General features: G+C 38.0%; 1 protein-coding gene across 39 annotated transcripts in view; it reads left to right on the forward strand.

Moving 5' to 3' along the window:
* The window catches only part of RBMS3 (RNA binding motif single stranded interacting protein 3), a 1,216,467-nt gene that overhangs the window by 601,808 nt on the left and 596,845 nt on the right, over positions 1–17,814 (forward strand). For 26 of the 39 annotated variants that reach the window (XM_078354431.1, XM_078354435.1, XM_078354437.1 and 23 more), the window contains one exon: positions 16,789–16,961. In XM_078354431.1, coding sequence (XP_078210557.1) covers positions 16,789–16,961 — 173 coding nt within the window. The remainder of the gene's footprint in view (positions 1–16,788; positions 16,962–17,814) is intronic. The other 13 variants (XM_078354432.1, XM_054246843.2, XM_078354449.1 and 10 more) reach the window with 1 other exon arrangement.

The raw sequence follows: 17,814 nt of genomic DNA on the forward strand, positions 1-17,814 counted from the left end.
TTTTCATAAAAAATAATCTGCATCATTAGGCAGGGATAAGGCATTGATTGGTCACTAGAACTAGCATATCAGCTACAAACATAACTTTTACTTTCTTTCATTCATAAACAAGTCATTATTTGACCTGCTATGGCGTAATAAATAGTTCAAAGTAAATGGAACACACTAGGTCAGGCCATTGTCAGTCTTCTAATCAAGAGAAAGTAAGTGTAGAATGTACTCCTTTTTTGTTACTATCTGTGTCATTGAAAAAAAAAGTGTGAATTGGTCCAAGATGGAAACTGGTGACCAAGATTAGGGGGTGTGTCTATTTGTCTCTCTTTCTGAAATTGCTAACATATGACACTAACTGACTTTGTCAGAAGCCTCCGGACTGAATGAAATTAATGACCAGTGGAATCCAAATAAATAAAGGAAATGTGCCTTTGCACATAGCATAGCCAGATTCAGGATGAATAGACAGTCAATGTTGCAGAATATTGTAATACTCCAAAAAGTGCTTCTTGGCCATGGGTGGGTGTGACAGAATCTCACTCTTCTGCAAGACTAAATTGAGTGGACTTAGGCATTAAGAAAGAGCTCTGTCTCTGTGGAGTAGTGTATAACTTGAGAATCTTTGCTTTCCTCTGCTGAAATAAGAACCTAACTCTAGAGGGTTCTTGTTTTCATTGGGTAAAACATATTCCTTTGCTAAAAAAGTCTTACATATGAGTCTACTGATAGACCTTAATTCATTTGAGTAAAAGTCACCATGCTAATAGCAAAGTCCTATGTTGTTAGTCCTTCTCTCATTTTATTTTTATCTTGTATTATTGCTAAAGCAGTTTTCTCCAATTACTGTAAACCACAAGAAAAAGCAATAAAATCGATTGCATGTATTGTCTTTGCAAACTCTAGTTATAAAACTAGACCATTCTATCATTCTATTCATCGTGATACTTAAAACTGTCACTCTGGGTAGTAAAATGTGTTTTTCTTTATTATAAAGAATATAGTTTATAGCAGAATAACTGGACATTCTCGGAAGAGTTAGCATTGGACACAGGTGCCATTTTTTTTTCCCCTATACTCTATGCTTGATCTTAGTCAAAAGGCCAAGAAGCAACCTCCTATACTTTTAATAGAGGTAAGTATAGACCACATTTCAGTATACCAACTTTATCTATTTATCTTTTCTTTGTTTTCTATACTGTGATGTGTGCTGAGAACTCTGTATTAACCCCATGTGTAAACTGCTCTACTTCCGTTACCTTAGGACTTCAAGGAGTAATTGTCACTGGATATATTTTAATATTTAAAATATTTTCTTGTAATAACATTTATTATATTATCATTGAATTTATCTTATGAATTCTAATTTCCTGTGTTACTTTACATGTATTATAGTGGAGGTTAAATTTCTATCATCTCTCTGAGAATTAGAAATTGTTGGTCTTTGTTATATTATCATAACATTTCTCTAATTAGATCTCTTCTTGAAGTCAAAATTCTGGATGGATATTCTGAATACCAGTAGCCTTAGGAAGTTGATCTATAGATAGAAACATTTTCTCTACGTACAAAACTTGGTAATATGGTACTATAATGAGCTGTCATTCTAGGCTGCTTTGTTGCAGTGTACATGCTTGGTGAACTTAGGCAGATCAATTATCCATTATTTACCCAAGTGTTGGGTTCCATATGCTGTTGGCTATGCGAAGAAGGGGAGAGTGATATATATTTAAGTGTGTGCGTAGGTTAATATATAATTCCCACTTATTAAAATCTTGAACTTCCCAAGCTTTTTTTAGACCCATTTCCTGAATGTAAGGAATACTTACACCACTATAAACATGATTTCAAGAAGGCAGTTCGTGTCATTATCGTTGTAGTTTATACTATAGTTTTGGCATTGATGATGGACACTGTCTCAGTTGAGCTTCTTACATTTGGTGTCTCTGTTTTCATTCTGCTTAAGATGTGATCGACTTTCTGCCCTTTAAGGCTTAAACTAGACCCTGAACATTTGTAAAAAAAGAAAAAAGAAATGATAGTAAAGATATATTAATTGTGGGGAATTCTCTGTTGGCTGGTAAATAAGGAGGTTCTCTTTGAGTTCCATCTTTCTTCAAGAAATTTTCATGTTTCCTGTATTATTCCACTCTTACATCATGGAATCTTACTAATCCAGCCAGTACATTCTGCCCACACATTCTCTTATGGTGCCTTCTGATCCTAGCAGCTGAGCCAGGGCCATCAATAAATCTTATTCTTTTTCCCCAAGGTATTCCTAGTTGCCTCTTTACTGTTCATTCATGTAATTCCATTCATCTGTGTATACAGTTTAGGATGCTGGGCAATTGCATAGCATTTCACCTAAGGTCACCTCCTGATGAGATGTGGTGGGATCCTACAGCTGGCTAGGACCACTTGTGAGAGCCGATTGTTAAATTCTCAGCAATGACATGACTCGGTTGTTAAGACTGCTTCAAGGTAAAAATCAGGTGTACTTACATTTTTTAAAAAAATCAGCATAGCTATAAATCAGGGCTATTTTCCTTTTTTTTTTTTCTCTCAGAGTTTTAGAATACTTGCACACTACTAATTGTGAGTAGTTTTCTGTTTTGATTCCCCACTCCTGCATTTTGCCTTTTAGTACATAGAGCAAGCACTGAGGCTTCTTTAGGGGAAGCAAAGAAATGGTCATCTTGAAACACTCTTTATTTTTGTGATTGTACTTTAGAAAAGGCTGTTATCACCATTTGCCAAGTTTTACGTGGTATTCTTCAACCAAAGCAAAAAAAAATAAAACAAAAGCATCCTCTGAACATTGGAGATGTGTAGAGTGTACAAATGTATTACTATCCCATTCTTAAACTATGGACTATTTACTTCAGCTACCCTAGAGCATCTATCTTATGACTTGTTAGAAATTAGGGAGATAATTAAACTGAAAAAAAGCAATTTAAGCCATTGTTTGCCCACAAAATATTCTTGGTGGGGAGCAATTTTTTAAAAATCTAATTATTTTTAGTGTTAGGAGCCATGAAATTACTATAGTTTATTTTCTGTATATAAAACTCCTTTTAATTAAGTGCATGGATATTTAGTAGTTGGTGTGTTATTTAAACTGTAAGTTTTTGCCACTGACAGTAAGATATAGCTTATTTTAGTGAGGACTTTTACAACTTTTAGATATTTCTCAGAATCTGTATATTCTAAGAATGGCTTCCCTTATAAAAGTTTATGTTTATCTTAAAAAATTCTTCTGAGAGTCTTGTCATCAGCTTATCTGAGGACATTCTAGCTACTATCAGTAGCTAGAATAGTACTAACTAAACCTAATGTCCCATTGAAGAAGGAAATTCTTTGACTTATAATCTAGATAATTTCATTTTTGACGAGTGTCAATGGACTTTTGACTTTGTATTATGAGATTTTAAGCCGGGCAAGCCAGAGTAGGCTAGATCAGTCAAAAAACCAATATGCGTTACACAAAAGAACGTTACTGTTAATGAAAACAATGGACATTGTAACGACGCTTTAGGATTTATGTGATAATAATAACTAGCACCTATAGATGCTGTGTGCCAGGCTTTATTTTCAGTGCTTTGCATGTAATCACCCATTTGAAATGTTTAACAATGTTCCAAGGTAGTTATTATTTCCATTTTTTTCAGATGAGGAGACTGAGGCAAAAGAGGTTAGGTAATTTTCTCTGAAATCAAACAGGCAATAGAGGTAAAGCAGGATTTAAGCCTGGGCTGCGCATCTTCAGGAACTATGTTTTTAGCCAATGTACAATAACAATAATGTTCCTTTCTTCTTCCTGAGCCTGTAAAGAGGATACCAATCAAGGGCAAATGCCCTTTAACTGCTAATCTCTGAAGCTCAATTACTTCTTTCAAAAAGGACAATAGCAATTTGGAGAAGAAAATGCAAGACAGTCTTATTACTAGGGATAGTTCCTTCTCTTATGTAGAATATCAGCAGGCCAAAAAAAAAAAAAAAAAAAAAAGAATCTCCAGTAATAATCACACAAAAAAGAAAGATGCACCCGGAACTGGATGTGCCTATATTCTTTTCAGATATTCTCTAAGTTTTGAGGTGAATTGATAAAATATACTGAAAATGGGAGTCCTCATAGAGGTTTGTAATTATTAGGAATAGAAGTTAGAATGTGTACATATTTTATTTATTTATTTGAGACGGAGTTTCGCTCTTGTTACCCAGGCTGGAGTGCAATGGCGCGATCTTGCCTCACCGCAACCTCCGCCTCCTGGTTCAAGCAGTTCTCCTGCCTCAGCCTCCTAAGTAGCTGGGATTACAGGCACGCGCCACTGTGCCCAGCTAATTTTTTGTGTTTTTAGTAGAGACGTGGTTTCACCATGTTGACCAGGTTGGTCTCGATCTCTTGACCTCGTTATCCACCCGACTCGGCCTCCCAAAGTGCTGGGATTATAGGCATGAGCCACCACGCCCAGCCCAGAATGTGTAAATATTTTATATGTTTCTGATTATGAAAATTACAATAAATTTATAATATCAATTGCCTAATATTCATTTTATCATGAGTACTTTTTTCTTAACTTCAAACATTAATTTATTCTCATAGTCATCACTTCACAAACCAAAACATAATACATTTTGAAAATGTATTTATAGAAAATTATCTGAGCAAGTGCTCATTTCAGTTTTCATAATGAAGCAATTACTTTGCATGCATTAATTTCTGTCACATTTTTGATCTGTGCTCTAACATTTTCTTCTTGAGGAAATTATGTTTTATAGTTCAAATTTCTTAGATTTAGGACTTTAAAAGCCTAGGTTCTGTTCACATTTAATTTTGCTACATCAATAAAGTATGAATGAATCGGCTAATAAAACAACAAAACTATTTCATGTCACAGAATATAGGTTATTGTTTATGAAATTGCTGAATCGCCCTGGTAATTCGCGATAAGAAAACTTCCTCCTTTTTTGCCTTGTTTCTGTTTAGACAGAAATAAAATTGTTAAAATATTTGTTACATGGAGGGTAGCGGGGGCGGGTAGGAAAGGGTTCTCTTTCGGGATGGCAGGTAAAGTAGATTATATGGTGTTGAAAACACCAAGTGGCCCAGACAGGAAGCTTGTCTGCCAAAGAGAGAAACATTTACTCTGTACCTACAGATAATCTTAACTTCTATCTTTTCTTCGTATTTAGCAGTTTTATAATTTAGATGACAGTTTGGTTACTGGTAAAATAAAATAAAATAAAATATACCTTTTCCCTCACATTTTTAGTTTTTACAAATCTTTTAATAATGTGCATGTTTGGTCAGGGGAGGTATCCATTGAAAGAGAGGTTTTATATGCCAAAATATAAACCTACTTTTTGAGTGTGGGAGGAAGCTTGAATATGGTTTCGACTAACAGGAGATTAATTACATTTTAAGAAATTCATGTAAATAGTAGCACAGCATAGAAACTGTGATTATTATTTCATCAGGACATAGTATGGGAGATTATATTTTGTAACTATGAGAATGATAAATATTAGCATTGTCCAGTAGACTTTCTGTGATGATGAGAATGTTTTATGTCTACCTGTCAGATACAGCAGTCAGTACCCATGCATGTTTCTGAGCAATTTTTTTTTTTTTTTGAGACGGAGTCTTGCTCTGTCGCCAGGTTGTAGTGCATGACCCAATCTCAGCTTACTGCAACCTCTGCTTTCTGGGTTCAAGCAGTTCTCCTGCCTCAGCCTCCCGAGTAGCTGGGACTACCGGTGCGTGCCACCACACCCAGCTAATTTTTGTATTTTTTGGTAGAGACGAGGTTTCACCATCCTGGCCAAGATGGTCTCGATCTCTTGACCTCATGATCCACCCACCTCAGCCTCCCAAAGTGCTGGGATTACAGGCATGAGCCACTGCGCCTGGCCTGTTTTTCAGCATTTTAAATGTAACTAGTGCAACTGAGGAAATATATTTTTAAATTTTAATTAATTTTAATTAATTACATGTGAATTTAAATAGCTGCATGCAGCTAGTGACTGTCAGATTGGACTGTACATATTTAGATTTAAACCTGGAGTTAACTGAAGTGAAGACTTCCTAGCTTCAGCTCCTGGGTATAATGCTGAGCAGCTGAACAACCTTGAAAAGTCACTTAACCTCCCTAAGTCTCGGTATTCTCTTCTTCGACATGGAGATAATAATAGTCCTTACCTCCAAGAGTTCTGAGATCAGGAAATACATCAATGAGCATAAAGCTTTTAGAATTGTGCCTGGAATATAATGTATGCTCAGTAGACTTTGGCTGTTGCTATTCTTATTTTATAATCTTTTGTAGATATTGATGAAGTAGAAACTGAAAAGATATGGAAATGAAATAGCTCTAAGTAATAAAAGGAAAATGTCATGAATGGGTATAATTTTAGGTGATCCTTGAGCAATATGTGGGATTTGGATAAATAGAAAGAAATTACAGGATGACCGCATATCCTGATTTGCTTCAGACAATCTCAGTTATTCCTTGTGCCCTGGTTTAGTTACTAATGTCCCCCTCTTTGGCTCTCAAATATGTCCCAGTTTGGAAGATAAATTTTAAGTCACTGTATAATCAGATACAGGATTATAACCCAGACGTTCCAGGTGCAGGAAAGACAACATATTAAGGTATAGATGAAGATGTGACTGTGGTGTGGTTTGAATGGTGAGTACTGGAAAGCAGAAGGAAACAAGGATACGTGTAGGCTGGACACATCGTGGAGCTGGCATGAGAACTGGCATAAGGATATTAGATTGGATTGTATATACTATTTATGCTATTATTGAATTGCTCCTCTGTCAACACAGATTCATTTTCAGAAAAGCAAAGTTCTCATTTAACTAGACAAAAATATTTGGTGTATCAAAAAAACTCATACTATTTGGTGTTGTGATTGTATTTCAATTACTGACAGTAATTTTTGTTATGCGTAGTTGGGAACACAGTGTTATCTCTATCATCCCTTTGCTATCAGTAACCAAGTGAGTAATATGATTGGTTAATATGGAAACTAGTCATTTACAAGGGAAAATGCCTCGTTAGTATCCAAGCCCTGACTTTCACAACTGGAAGAAACTTTTAAAAGGGTTCATTTAGTTGCAATAAAGTATTATCACTGCATATTTTATGTCAGTGCTCTTTAAGCTACATTCAGTGGTCTCTATTCTATTTAGGAAGGTATACATCTGAAAAAAGCTAGAGAAATTCATTGTTGGCAATATTACTAATTGTAATTTTAGGGAAATAGAGCATTAGACTGTAAAATATAATATTATTTAAGACACAAAATTAGGAAAATCCCTGGCTGTACTAAAAATACAAAAAAAAAAAAAAAAAAAAAGCCAGACATGGTCACTTGTTTCTATAATCCCACCTACTCAGAAGGCTGCCAGGGAGGTGGAGGTTGCAGTGAGCTGAGATCGCGCCACTGCACTTCAGCCTGGATGACAGAGCGAGACTCCATCTCAAAAAAAAAAAGATTATGGGGGAAAAACTAAACTCAAAACTTAGGCAAATATATCTTTCTTATTAAGTGTAAGAATGTGACTCTAAGCGTAATTGTTGTGCATTTCCAAGGATCTCTTTATTGGCTAGCCGAGAGATTCCCATAAACAGTTTCTGGTGACCTGTTCTGGGTTTTCACTAATTGCCCCCTGATTCTAGCTCATCATGAAAGCAGGGATTTAGGTTCATCTCTGAGGTATTCCTTGGACAAACAAAGCAGATATTCCATTATGGTCACTTTCAGTATTTCTGGGGAGTGGTCTGGTTCTGACAATTGTTGCTCAGAGTGTAGCTAATACTGTAATCTTCAGCTGGGAAACACATCATGGCTCATTATCCCACAAGGAACCAATCATTATCAATATTGGAGTCTTGAGCATTTTGGTTTTTTTTTTTTTTTTTTTTTGAGACAGTTTCACTCTTGTTACCCAGGCGATCTCGGCTCACCACAACCTCCGCCTCCTGGGTTCAGGCAATTCTCCCGCCTCAGCCTCCCAAGTAGCTGGGATTACAGCACGCACCACCATGCCCAGCTAATTTTTTGTATTTTGAGTAGAGACGGGGTTTCAATATGTTGACCAGGATGGTCTCGATCTCTTGACCTCATGATCCACCCGCCTCGGCCTCCCAAAGTGCTGGGATTACAGGCTTGAGCCACCGCACCTGGCCCCATTTTGGGTTATTTTTAAGGAATATACTTGACTTTTTAAAGTAATGCTGTGAGCACTGCAATGTCTGAAGTATATGTTAATTTTGTTTGTATTTAAAGAGATAAAAAGTTAGTCAAATTAAGAGAAAAGCTGGGCAAAGACCAGATGCCGCTGGCATTTGATAACTGATAATCTTTATAAAACTGATAATCTCTATAAAACTCCTTTGATGTCATTTGTAGCCACCTCTTCTCTAGCTTATAAATTTATTAATCAGATTTGTTCATAGGTGCTTGAGCTGAACAATAGCTAGTCTATTTGTGTTTCCAAGTACCATGAATTTTAAAATGTCATTTAATATCTAAGCCTCTGAATGGAATTCAGTGACTTTAAATTAAGCCTGTTTGTGAATAGTACAGAGCAATGGGTGATTAAGCAATCTGCTGAGGTTTTCAAAAAGTAACATTTAGAGCAAAAGTGAATTTCATTCTAACAGAATTTTAATAAAAACTCAGTAGTGATTTGTAAATACTTCGAAACGAATTAGCCATTCCATCCACAATGATTGTTGCGTCACCAGCCTAGTCCCTGATGCAAATGGCAAACCACCGTTCTAATGACATAATTTCATTTCAAGCATAGTGGCTTTCATGTTTATAAAACCACGGGCTCTTGTAGCAGCCCCTTCAAGGTGAATTACTCCAACTAGAACTGAGAAAGCGATGCTCATTCTGTGGATCTGCCTCGTGATGACAGTGATGATAATGACAATGGTAATGATGAGAAAACAAGAAAAAAAATTACTGAATGTTGGCTCTGTGCCAGGCCCTGTGCTAAACAGTCGACATCTAATTTATGCATTTTAGCTTCCTGACACTCCTATGAAGTAAGATAATCACAATTCCTCTTTCATGCATGACAAGAGGTTTGAGTGCCTAGTTAGTGGTGGAGTTGGATTCATAGCAGGGCAATCTTGGGCTCTCAAGCACCATGTTACCACTGTTGACAGCAGCTATTACCTGGGCCAGTTGGTAAAGAATGGTCAAATGATTGCCTTTCATGAGGAGTTTTGTCTTTTATTGCTTATTTCCATATCTGAGTTTTGGGGAGGAAAAGACAAGTAAGACAGATTTTCACCAAACTGTTATAAAGGACATAATTGAAACAATTGTTTACTATGCTTGTATTCTAGATAATGGAGAGGCGATTGCGTAGCATAAAATTGCAAGGCCATAATGTATGTAGTTCATGAAACCATGGCTATAATTGCGTGGTTTGTCTTAGATATGTATTTAGCTGCGTTTATTACTTGCACAGAGAGTATTCATATTCACTGTCATTTAAGGCTCTTATAGACACACCGGTGACTGCCACAGTTCTTACCATGTCCCCTCTCTCATGTTGCATTCACACTAAGGGAGAGGTCTGAAGAATCAAGGTTATGTGGAAATTACACTGTCAAGGAGATGAATCCGGTAGCCTGCGCAGCAATGTTATCCAGCGAGCAGTGGATTACATGTGTACGTGCAAGCTAAATAATGTATGATTTAAGGCAAAAAGGTAGTTTGGATTCATTTTTGCATAGTAAAAGAGTTGGCACGTCAGCCCCTTGGGAGGCTGTATCCAGGGCTTTACCCTTGAGTGGATAAAAAGAGTACAAATTCTGCTGCATAGGAGATGAATAAAAACAAATTGGGGAGACCATCAGCAGCACAGACTGCTGCGTGATAGAGTCCAAGGCGACTCCGAAACCACCAGACCAACTGCCTCAGGTTCCTGCCAGCAACCAGATGCCGGCAATAGAACTGACTGCAGTTTGGCATCAGGGCTCTGTGATTCCCAGCCAAGGGGAATTGCATGCAAAAAATATTTAAAATTCCCTTTGTAAAGAGTTATGTTTTCAATCAGAAGGAGAAGTATGTTTCAGACTTAGTCTGCGGCAAATGAGATGTGGCATACGGACACCTTGGTTGCAAATGGTGGAAGTGTGTATGTTGGAGGGGCTGAAGGCCGTATGTACTTGTGCATATGAAGTTGAACTTTGGTTTGGTAGTAAGGTTTTGTTTTTTTTTTAATGATTTTTAGGCCATTGAGTTAGTAGCATTCTGTGAGGAGTGCCGTATTGGCCGTTCAAGAAGAAGATCTGGGTCTACTTAAAATAGTGATACTCAACTAAAAGAGATTTCCAACCCCATGAGAGGACATTTGGCAGTGTCTGGAGACATTTTTGGTTGTTACAAGTTTGGGAGAGGGCAGTGCAAGCATCTACTAGGGAGAGGACAGGAATGGTATTAAGTATGTTAAAATGCACAGGACGGCTCCCTAAAACAAAGAATTATCTTGTCCAAAATGTGAGTGCTGCCAACGTGTGGTACTGAGGTTTAAAATTATCTGGCTCCTATGTATTCACTCCAACCCCACCTGTAGACAAGTCTTTATCAAATATAGTTTGATAATTGTATAAAAGATGATTGTCAAATAATTTTCTTTACCCTATTGATGTGTGAGGAGCATTTACTGAATGTCCCAAATGCTTTCTGAAAAAAAAGGAGAAATCAAAACTAACGTTTCTCCAAACCTACATTCCCAAACCACACATTTTACAAATGTAGGAAGACCCAGTTGATTCACTTTCAAACTTGAAAAATGAGGCATATTAACAAAGCATACTAAATGAATCAGCTGTTTAGGATGATCTACAAGCCAGTTCATTTTCCTGTTATTAGATTACAAACCATGACTCTTGACAAATGAACCCACTTGTTTGACATTATGTGAAAAACTCATAACATGCTTGGTTCTGATGGTCACTTCCCCTTTGAAATTAAATTGTAAGATGGACTTCATTTAAATTCTGATAGAGAAAAAGAGCCTGTTAACCTTCATTTTGACTGTCTGCTGTTTAACATCATCATTCCTTTCCTCCTGCTGATACTTAGACGCTCCAGAGCTTTTGCTAGAGCATCAGCCTCCAGAGTTTACTTCAAGGATGTGTTTATGTTTATTGGTGTCCATATAATTAAAAGCTAAAGTTCTGCAGTATTGTGGCAGACTGCGTGGCTTCTGGAGTCAGACACCCTAGGGACAAGATGGGCTCCAGCTGTGTGACCTTGAGAAGGTCATTTACCCTTTTTGGGCCTTGGTTTCCTCATTTGTAAAATGAGAGGAATATTATTCGCTTCATTATGCTTTGGTGAAAAGCATATAAAATCCTTAGCAAGCACACAACAGATGCTACCTATAATTATTAGGATTACTATTTTAGGAATAGCATGTTTCACAATGGATGCCAGTTCATCTTATTTCATTTCCTAAGGAGGACATTGGCACTGATCCTTTAAGATAGCAGCCCTAATGTGTGACTGAGGGGCTTTAGACCCTATTCCATAATCCCTAAAAGAACCTTCTAGCAAAGCAATAATGAATAAACATCTAAGAAAAATCTACATACTTACCAAGCATAAGCAGCTGCAAGAGAAATCCTCCATCTCTCTTCTTTAATCAGAGTGTCATCCAAAATCCCCTTCTGAATGTGCCATTTCTACCGCGTCTAAGCTGACACTGCAAATTCATAGCAACCCCTTGCCCTGTTACACCACAGTGTTACAGCGTTCAGTAACTCCAGACCGTAAGTCCTCTCTACTCCTAAACAGGATTTATAAAGTGTGACTTTGAGCAATATAGCAAAGTCAGTTTTATCTGCAGGAAAATATTTTTCTTTCCCAACATTTTAAAATCCCTTCCTCAGTGCTCCAAAATGATTTAAAAGCTAATCAATGATAAAATTCCAAATCCTGCTAAAGACAGAGAACTGAGAAAGGGAGCAGAGCCACTTTAATCAGTAAAGTGGTTGCTGTGACCCAATAACCCCTAGAGATTATTGACACTTTTTTTTTTAAAGATGCTGTTGTTTGGTCATATGTGTTTGGCAGCAAGAGCATACAAAATCGCTTTTGCTTTTCACAAATTAATTCATTTAGGCCTGTGCGTTTGTCAGGCATTTCGGGAACTTTCTGCCAACATTTTGCTGATTAAAGGATGTGTATTTGGAAAATGGGTGGAGAGGAAGGAATTATAATTCTTAAAACCAAAGAACGATTTATAATGCTGACCGCTACCTGAATCAATCAACACATCATCAACACATAAATGAAATACTAAAGGTAAGGAAGAGTTCCCACACTGGGTGTTAAAATCTGTAGATTGATTGATTCAGTAACACTGAGAAAGTCTACCGCTTTCGGCAGAATTTCTAGAATTTACAAACAAGAATATGACAGAGAAAACCGCCTTTTTATATTTTCTTCAAAAAGCTTCTGAAATTCATCCTTCCCCCACAAGTCTGGTGCTTCTACTCCTAATTATAAATTACATATCTCATTTCAATGCTCACAAGTTCCCTGTCCTCATCCCAACTTTCGTTGGCTTTTGACTGTTTTGTTGATATTTTCCCAGTGAATTTGTTGGGCCTTTTGGAGGACACATTTATTGTTTTAGGCATCGTGCAATTTACTAAATGGCGTTCTGGTTATGGAAATGCTCACAAAGAGCCCTGGGGGGAAAAAGAATTAAGTAAACACATATTGATCATCCTGTAGCTGGTGCTTTCTTATTTGATCAGTCAAGGACTCAGTCTGAGCAAGTCCTTCTAATCTGTGATACATAAAGCTGGAGACATTTTTCTAGCTCCCCGGTGGTTTCAAAGGCTATACAATGGGAAAAACTGCTTTAAACAAAGTCTCATTTTTGAAAAAGCCTGAGTACAGAATGGAATTCAAAGAATTTGGAGGGAGGGGAGGTGAAAGTGGTAGCAAACAGCTTTAAAAAGGCCCTGGGAATTTTAAGAGAATAAGACACATAAGGGAAGTAAAGAGAAATGCCATCTGACCCATTATGAGATAGACCAGGAAGCCACTTTGCAAGCATGTACTGAACACCTACTGTGTGCAGGGCTTGTAAAAGAGGGAGAGCTTGAGTTTTGTGAAGATGCCAAGAAGCGAAACACAATATGTCAGGAAATAAGCCATAGTTTTTCATGCTAGCAAAGAAACTTGAGCTTTATGTAGATATTAAATTTCAAAACGCAATGAATATATTCCATTTAATTCAAATACCAGGAAAAGAAAAGAAGGTATTCTCCCCTGTAACTCATTTTAAAATTCTACATTAAAAGTGTTGATACTAAATTAATACTAAGAATAATTGAGAGAAAATTGTTTCCTTCTTTTCCTTTTTCGTTTCTCTTTTTTTTTGAGAGGAGAATGGTTCTGTCACCATGCTGGAGTGCAGTGGCGCAGTCTCGGCTCACTGCAACCTCCGACTCACCTGGTTCAAGTGATTCTCCTGCCTCAGCCTCCCGAGTAGCAAGGATTACAGGCATGTGCCATCAAGCCTAGCTAATTTTTGTATTTTTAATAGAGATGAGGTTTCACCATGTTGGCCAGGATGGTCTCGATCTCCTGACCTTGTGATCCACTTGCTGCAGTCTCCCAAAATGTTGGGATTACAGGGGTGAGCCATGACATCGGGGCCAAAAAATGTTTATTTCGAAGAAGAAATCTAGAGGCTCTGTGTTTTGCTCCTGTCATGTTTACTCTTTCGCTTCTGCATTTCTTAATTATTGGTCAATGTGTATTTACGTTGCATAATTTTCATTCTTTTTTATTTTTCTGAGACTGGGTCTTGCTCTGTTGTCCAGGCTGGAGTACAGTGGTACTGTCATGGCTCAGTGCAACCTCAGCCTCCAGGGTTCAAGTAAACCTCCCACCTCAGCCTCCCTGATAGCTGAGACCACAGGCACATGGCACCACGCCCTGCTAATTTTTGTAGAGATGGGGTTTTGCCGCATGTTGCTGGTCTTGAGCTCCTGGGCTCAAGCAGTCCACCCAGCTCAGCCTCCAAAAACGCTAGGATTATAGGCATGAACCATAGTGCCCAGTCTGGACAATTTTCTTATCCTCAGCCTCTGCTGCCTTCCCAATGAATAAGGGCATAAAAGATGAAACATGATAGAAAGCTTGAAGCCCTCTACATATGAGATGGTACAGACTCTGGCTGAGGGAAGCAATGGGAATTCAGGGAAAGGGATGATTCCAGGAGGCTGTCTGAGATTCCGGTGGTTGATTATATTCCGAGATTTGGAATTAAGAAGCAGATAAAGCTAACACCAAGTTTTCTAGCATGGAGACTGGCAGAACAACAGCAACATTGAACGATATGGGGTAATTGTGTTGAGTGGCTGGTGTGGGGGAATTGGGAGTGAGGGAACAGGTGCAATGAGTTTCATCTGATACATTGAATCTAAAGCACATTGTCTTATAGACAATGGGAAACAGGGACTCACCAAATTTAAAATCCTGGAAGGTGTAAAACAGATTACTATTGCAAGAAACGAGGCTGGTAATCTTGTTACTGCTAAAACTGGGCCTTCTTTCTCTGTATGCTAGGTGCTGTCTTTATTCTGTTTTTATTATATATATATTGTAGCTTAAATATTTCTCAAGTACCTACCGTATATCAGTCACTAGGCTAGGTGCTACTCATGTATGGGTTTGACACATTCTGTGCTCTCAGGAAACACACAGATTAGTGCTAGAGACAGGCATTAAATAAGTAAGCCAAAAATAATTAAATAAGACCAAATATGCTGAAAGCTGTGGAGGAAACTAACGGAGTGTGGTAGTATGATACTTAATTTGAAATCAGAAGGACGGATTAGAGCTAGCTGAGTAGAGCGGGGCGGAGAATGGGAAGGGTGAAAAGGGGAGTACCACTGTGTCTGGTCTAAGAAGTGACTGAAGAAAACGTCTGATAACAAATCACGTGGCGCTTTCAGGACTTTTTAGTAAGTTTGGTGGGAAGCCACTGCAGGATTCTTCCTAAAAAGTTTAGCTGTCTGTGATGAAGGCCACGATCAGCTGTATTTCCAGGATGTCGCCTTATTTACCCAGACCCAATAGACCTGCCATTTAGGGCAGCACCAGAAGTTTTGGAATGAAAAGACATACTATTTTCATGTTGAATATGTTTCTTGAGGTTTTTTAAAGGATGAAACTGTATAGGCTCAAAGTGCATTTTTCCCTCAGATGATATGATTCCTTACCTTTGTGCCATGGCACAAAACGTTTTACACTTTAACCTCGTCTTCATCTTCAGGTTAGAACCCAGCCCAAAGTTTCCCCGCTGGAATCTTGAGGAATGTGCTCTTTATGTTTTTCGGTAGCATTTGGGGTCACAACTGAGAAAATATGGCATAGTTATATGGGTTAATATTATTACAAAACAGATACAAACCATAAGTATTAACTGTTGTTATTTTGCTAATATTTATTGTATACTTACTAATTTCTAGGAACCATTTTGTTTGCATTAACTCAACTTTTTGAAAAAAAATCTTTTAACTTGAGAGTACCATTATCTCCTTCATATTAATGAGAATGCTGCTTCTCAGAGAGGTTAAGGCACCACTTAAAGGTCACATAGCCAATAAGAGACACAGCAGGGACTCCACCTAGACAGTGAGTGTCAGTTGAGAACTTTTAAAGATATGCCTGTATAAAAAAGAAATAAGCATAATGAGTAAATATAGCTATGCATTCTGATATGTATAGTTTTAAAAACCCTCACATTGTATATTCCAATATTCTGTGAGTCATTTTATCATTTTACTTTTGCTATCGAATGATTTAAACAAATTAAAATAATTAAATAGTAATGAATTGAATAGTAATGAATTAAAATAGTGGTTCTGTCGTGGGAGGGATTCCTTCCAGCACCGGGGCGCATGTGGCAATGTCTGGGAATATTTTTTGGTGATCATGTCCTGGGAATGGGCACTACTAGGATCTGGGGGATAGAGGCCAAGGATCCCTCCAGACATCCTACAATGAACAAGGGCAGTGCCCACAACAAAGAATTATCCCATCCAAGTGGTTCATAGTGCCTAGGTTGAGATCCTAGATTAAAGTGATTTAAAGAGGATCTTGAAGATAGGGAATGAATGGTAGCTCCATCTTGCAAACAAGGAACATTCAATGTAAAGAAACAATTTTGGAAATGGGAGAAAGCTAAGATGGCTTCGTTCATTCAGTCAGTCATAGAATCACTATTTACAGAATGATTTCTGTGTATCAGGAACTGTGCTGAACAGTGATGTTGAGGATAGCAATAGGAGGGAGTTTCTTTGGAGAAAGGAGGGAACAAAGTAATAGAGGGAAATTGAAGATGCTTGGCTGCTCAAGGCAAGCTAGAGTCAGAGTTCGTTGCCAGAAGTGACTGTTTCATTTCATTAGGGAGGAAGATACGCTGCTTTACCAGTGTAAGGAGAGTCACTGTAGTCCAAGGCAAGTTCAAATGCCATATGCTACTGCCCAGAGCACCTGGTAACTTCTTTTGTCCCATTTAGGGCCGCCTTATGCTGATCTGAACGAAGAGTCAGAGGGGGATGAAAAAAGCAAGCAATATTCTTGAATGCAGCATAGAGTAGTGATATAAATGTGTGTGTGTATATATGAGTGTGTAATGGAGAGGATACGTAGCTTACATTGATTTCGAGTCGTGCTGCTGGTCTGTGAATAGGTGCTGGCTTTTGTTTTTCCAGTAACAGCTTTTTCTGTTTCCAGCAGTCCTATGCACCAGCTCCCCACCCCATGGCTCCTCCCAGCCCCAGCACAAACAGCAGCAGCAACAACAGCAGCAACAACAGCAGCGGGGAACAGTTGAGTAAAACCAACCTGTACATTCGAGGTCTCCCACCAGGCACCACTGACCAGGACCTAATCAAGCTGTGCCAACCGTAAGTCCTTCTGCTGCCTGTGCTGTTTCTCACTCACATACTTCCCTTGGCGGGCAGGATGACATAGTAGTCAGCGTACTCATCCACTGGTGTCTCAGGGAGGAAGACTGTTCTGTACAAGCAGGGCTTAAATTTGAGATTCAAAGCTAGTTTATTTTTGGGAGTGGAATTTGTTTACTTTTTGTTGTTGAGTAGAAGAAGTTCTTGAGCAAATATACATGGAAATGCTGGCTAATGCATGGACATTTGACCTGTAAGATGAAGATCATGAATAGAGTTACTCTCTCAAACCATGTGGCCAGTGGAGTCAATGGTGAGTCTCATGAAATAAGCAGATTTTCTTGAGAAGTATTAGTGAAGGGAATCTCAAAAACGCAGAAGTCTCTTGTGTTACAAAGCTTTTCTGGCCAGTGTTTGGTAAATGTCCAGCCAGGACCATGCATTTGGAGAAGCACAAGACTTATTCTCTAGTTTCCTTAAAAACATCTACTGCTAAGTTGAGTGACGCTATCGCCTACCAAGGCCAAAGACCACACTTATGGAGTAGTTTTATATTTGCTTGGAAGCTTGGAAATGATTAAAACTCTTCAAAAATGTTTTCGTGAATCTGTTATTTACCAACACTTATGCCATTAGTTCTCTTATTTCTGTGCAAATAAACACATATTTAAGTTCACTTTCCCATAAAATTAATAATGAGTTAAGAATCATAGACCTGTATTTTTAGGTTAGTATCTGATTGCTTTTGAAGTAATATTAGAACATGTATTTGTCATTTTATTGTGACTTAGCTGTGTATTTTAAAATTAAAACCATTGCTCAATTGTTATTTTTCTCTTTTGCAATGCTTTTT

The sequence above is a fragment of the Callithrix jacchus genome, chromosome 17 (genome assembly GCF_049354715.1).
Source record: "Callithrix jacchus isolate 240 chromosome 17, calJac240_pri, whole genome shotgun sequence".
Taxonomy (NCBI): domain Eukaryota; kingdom Metazoa; phylum Chordata; class Mammalia; order Primates; family Cebidae; genus Callithrix; species Callithrix jacchus.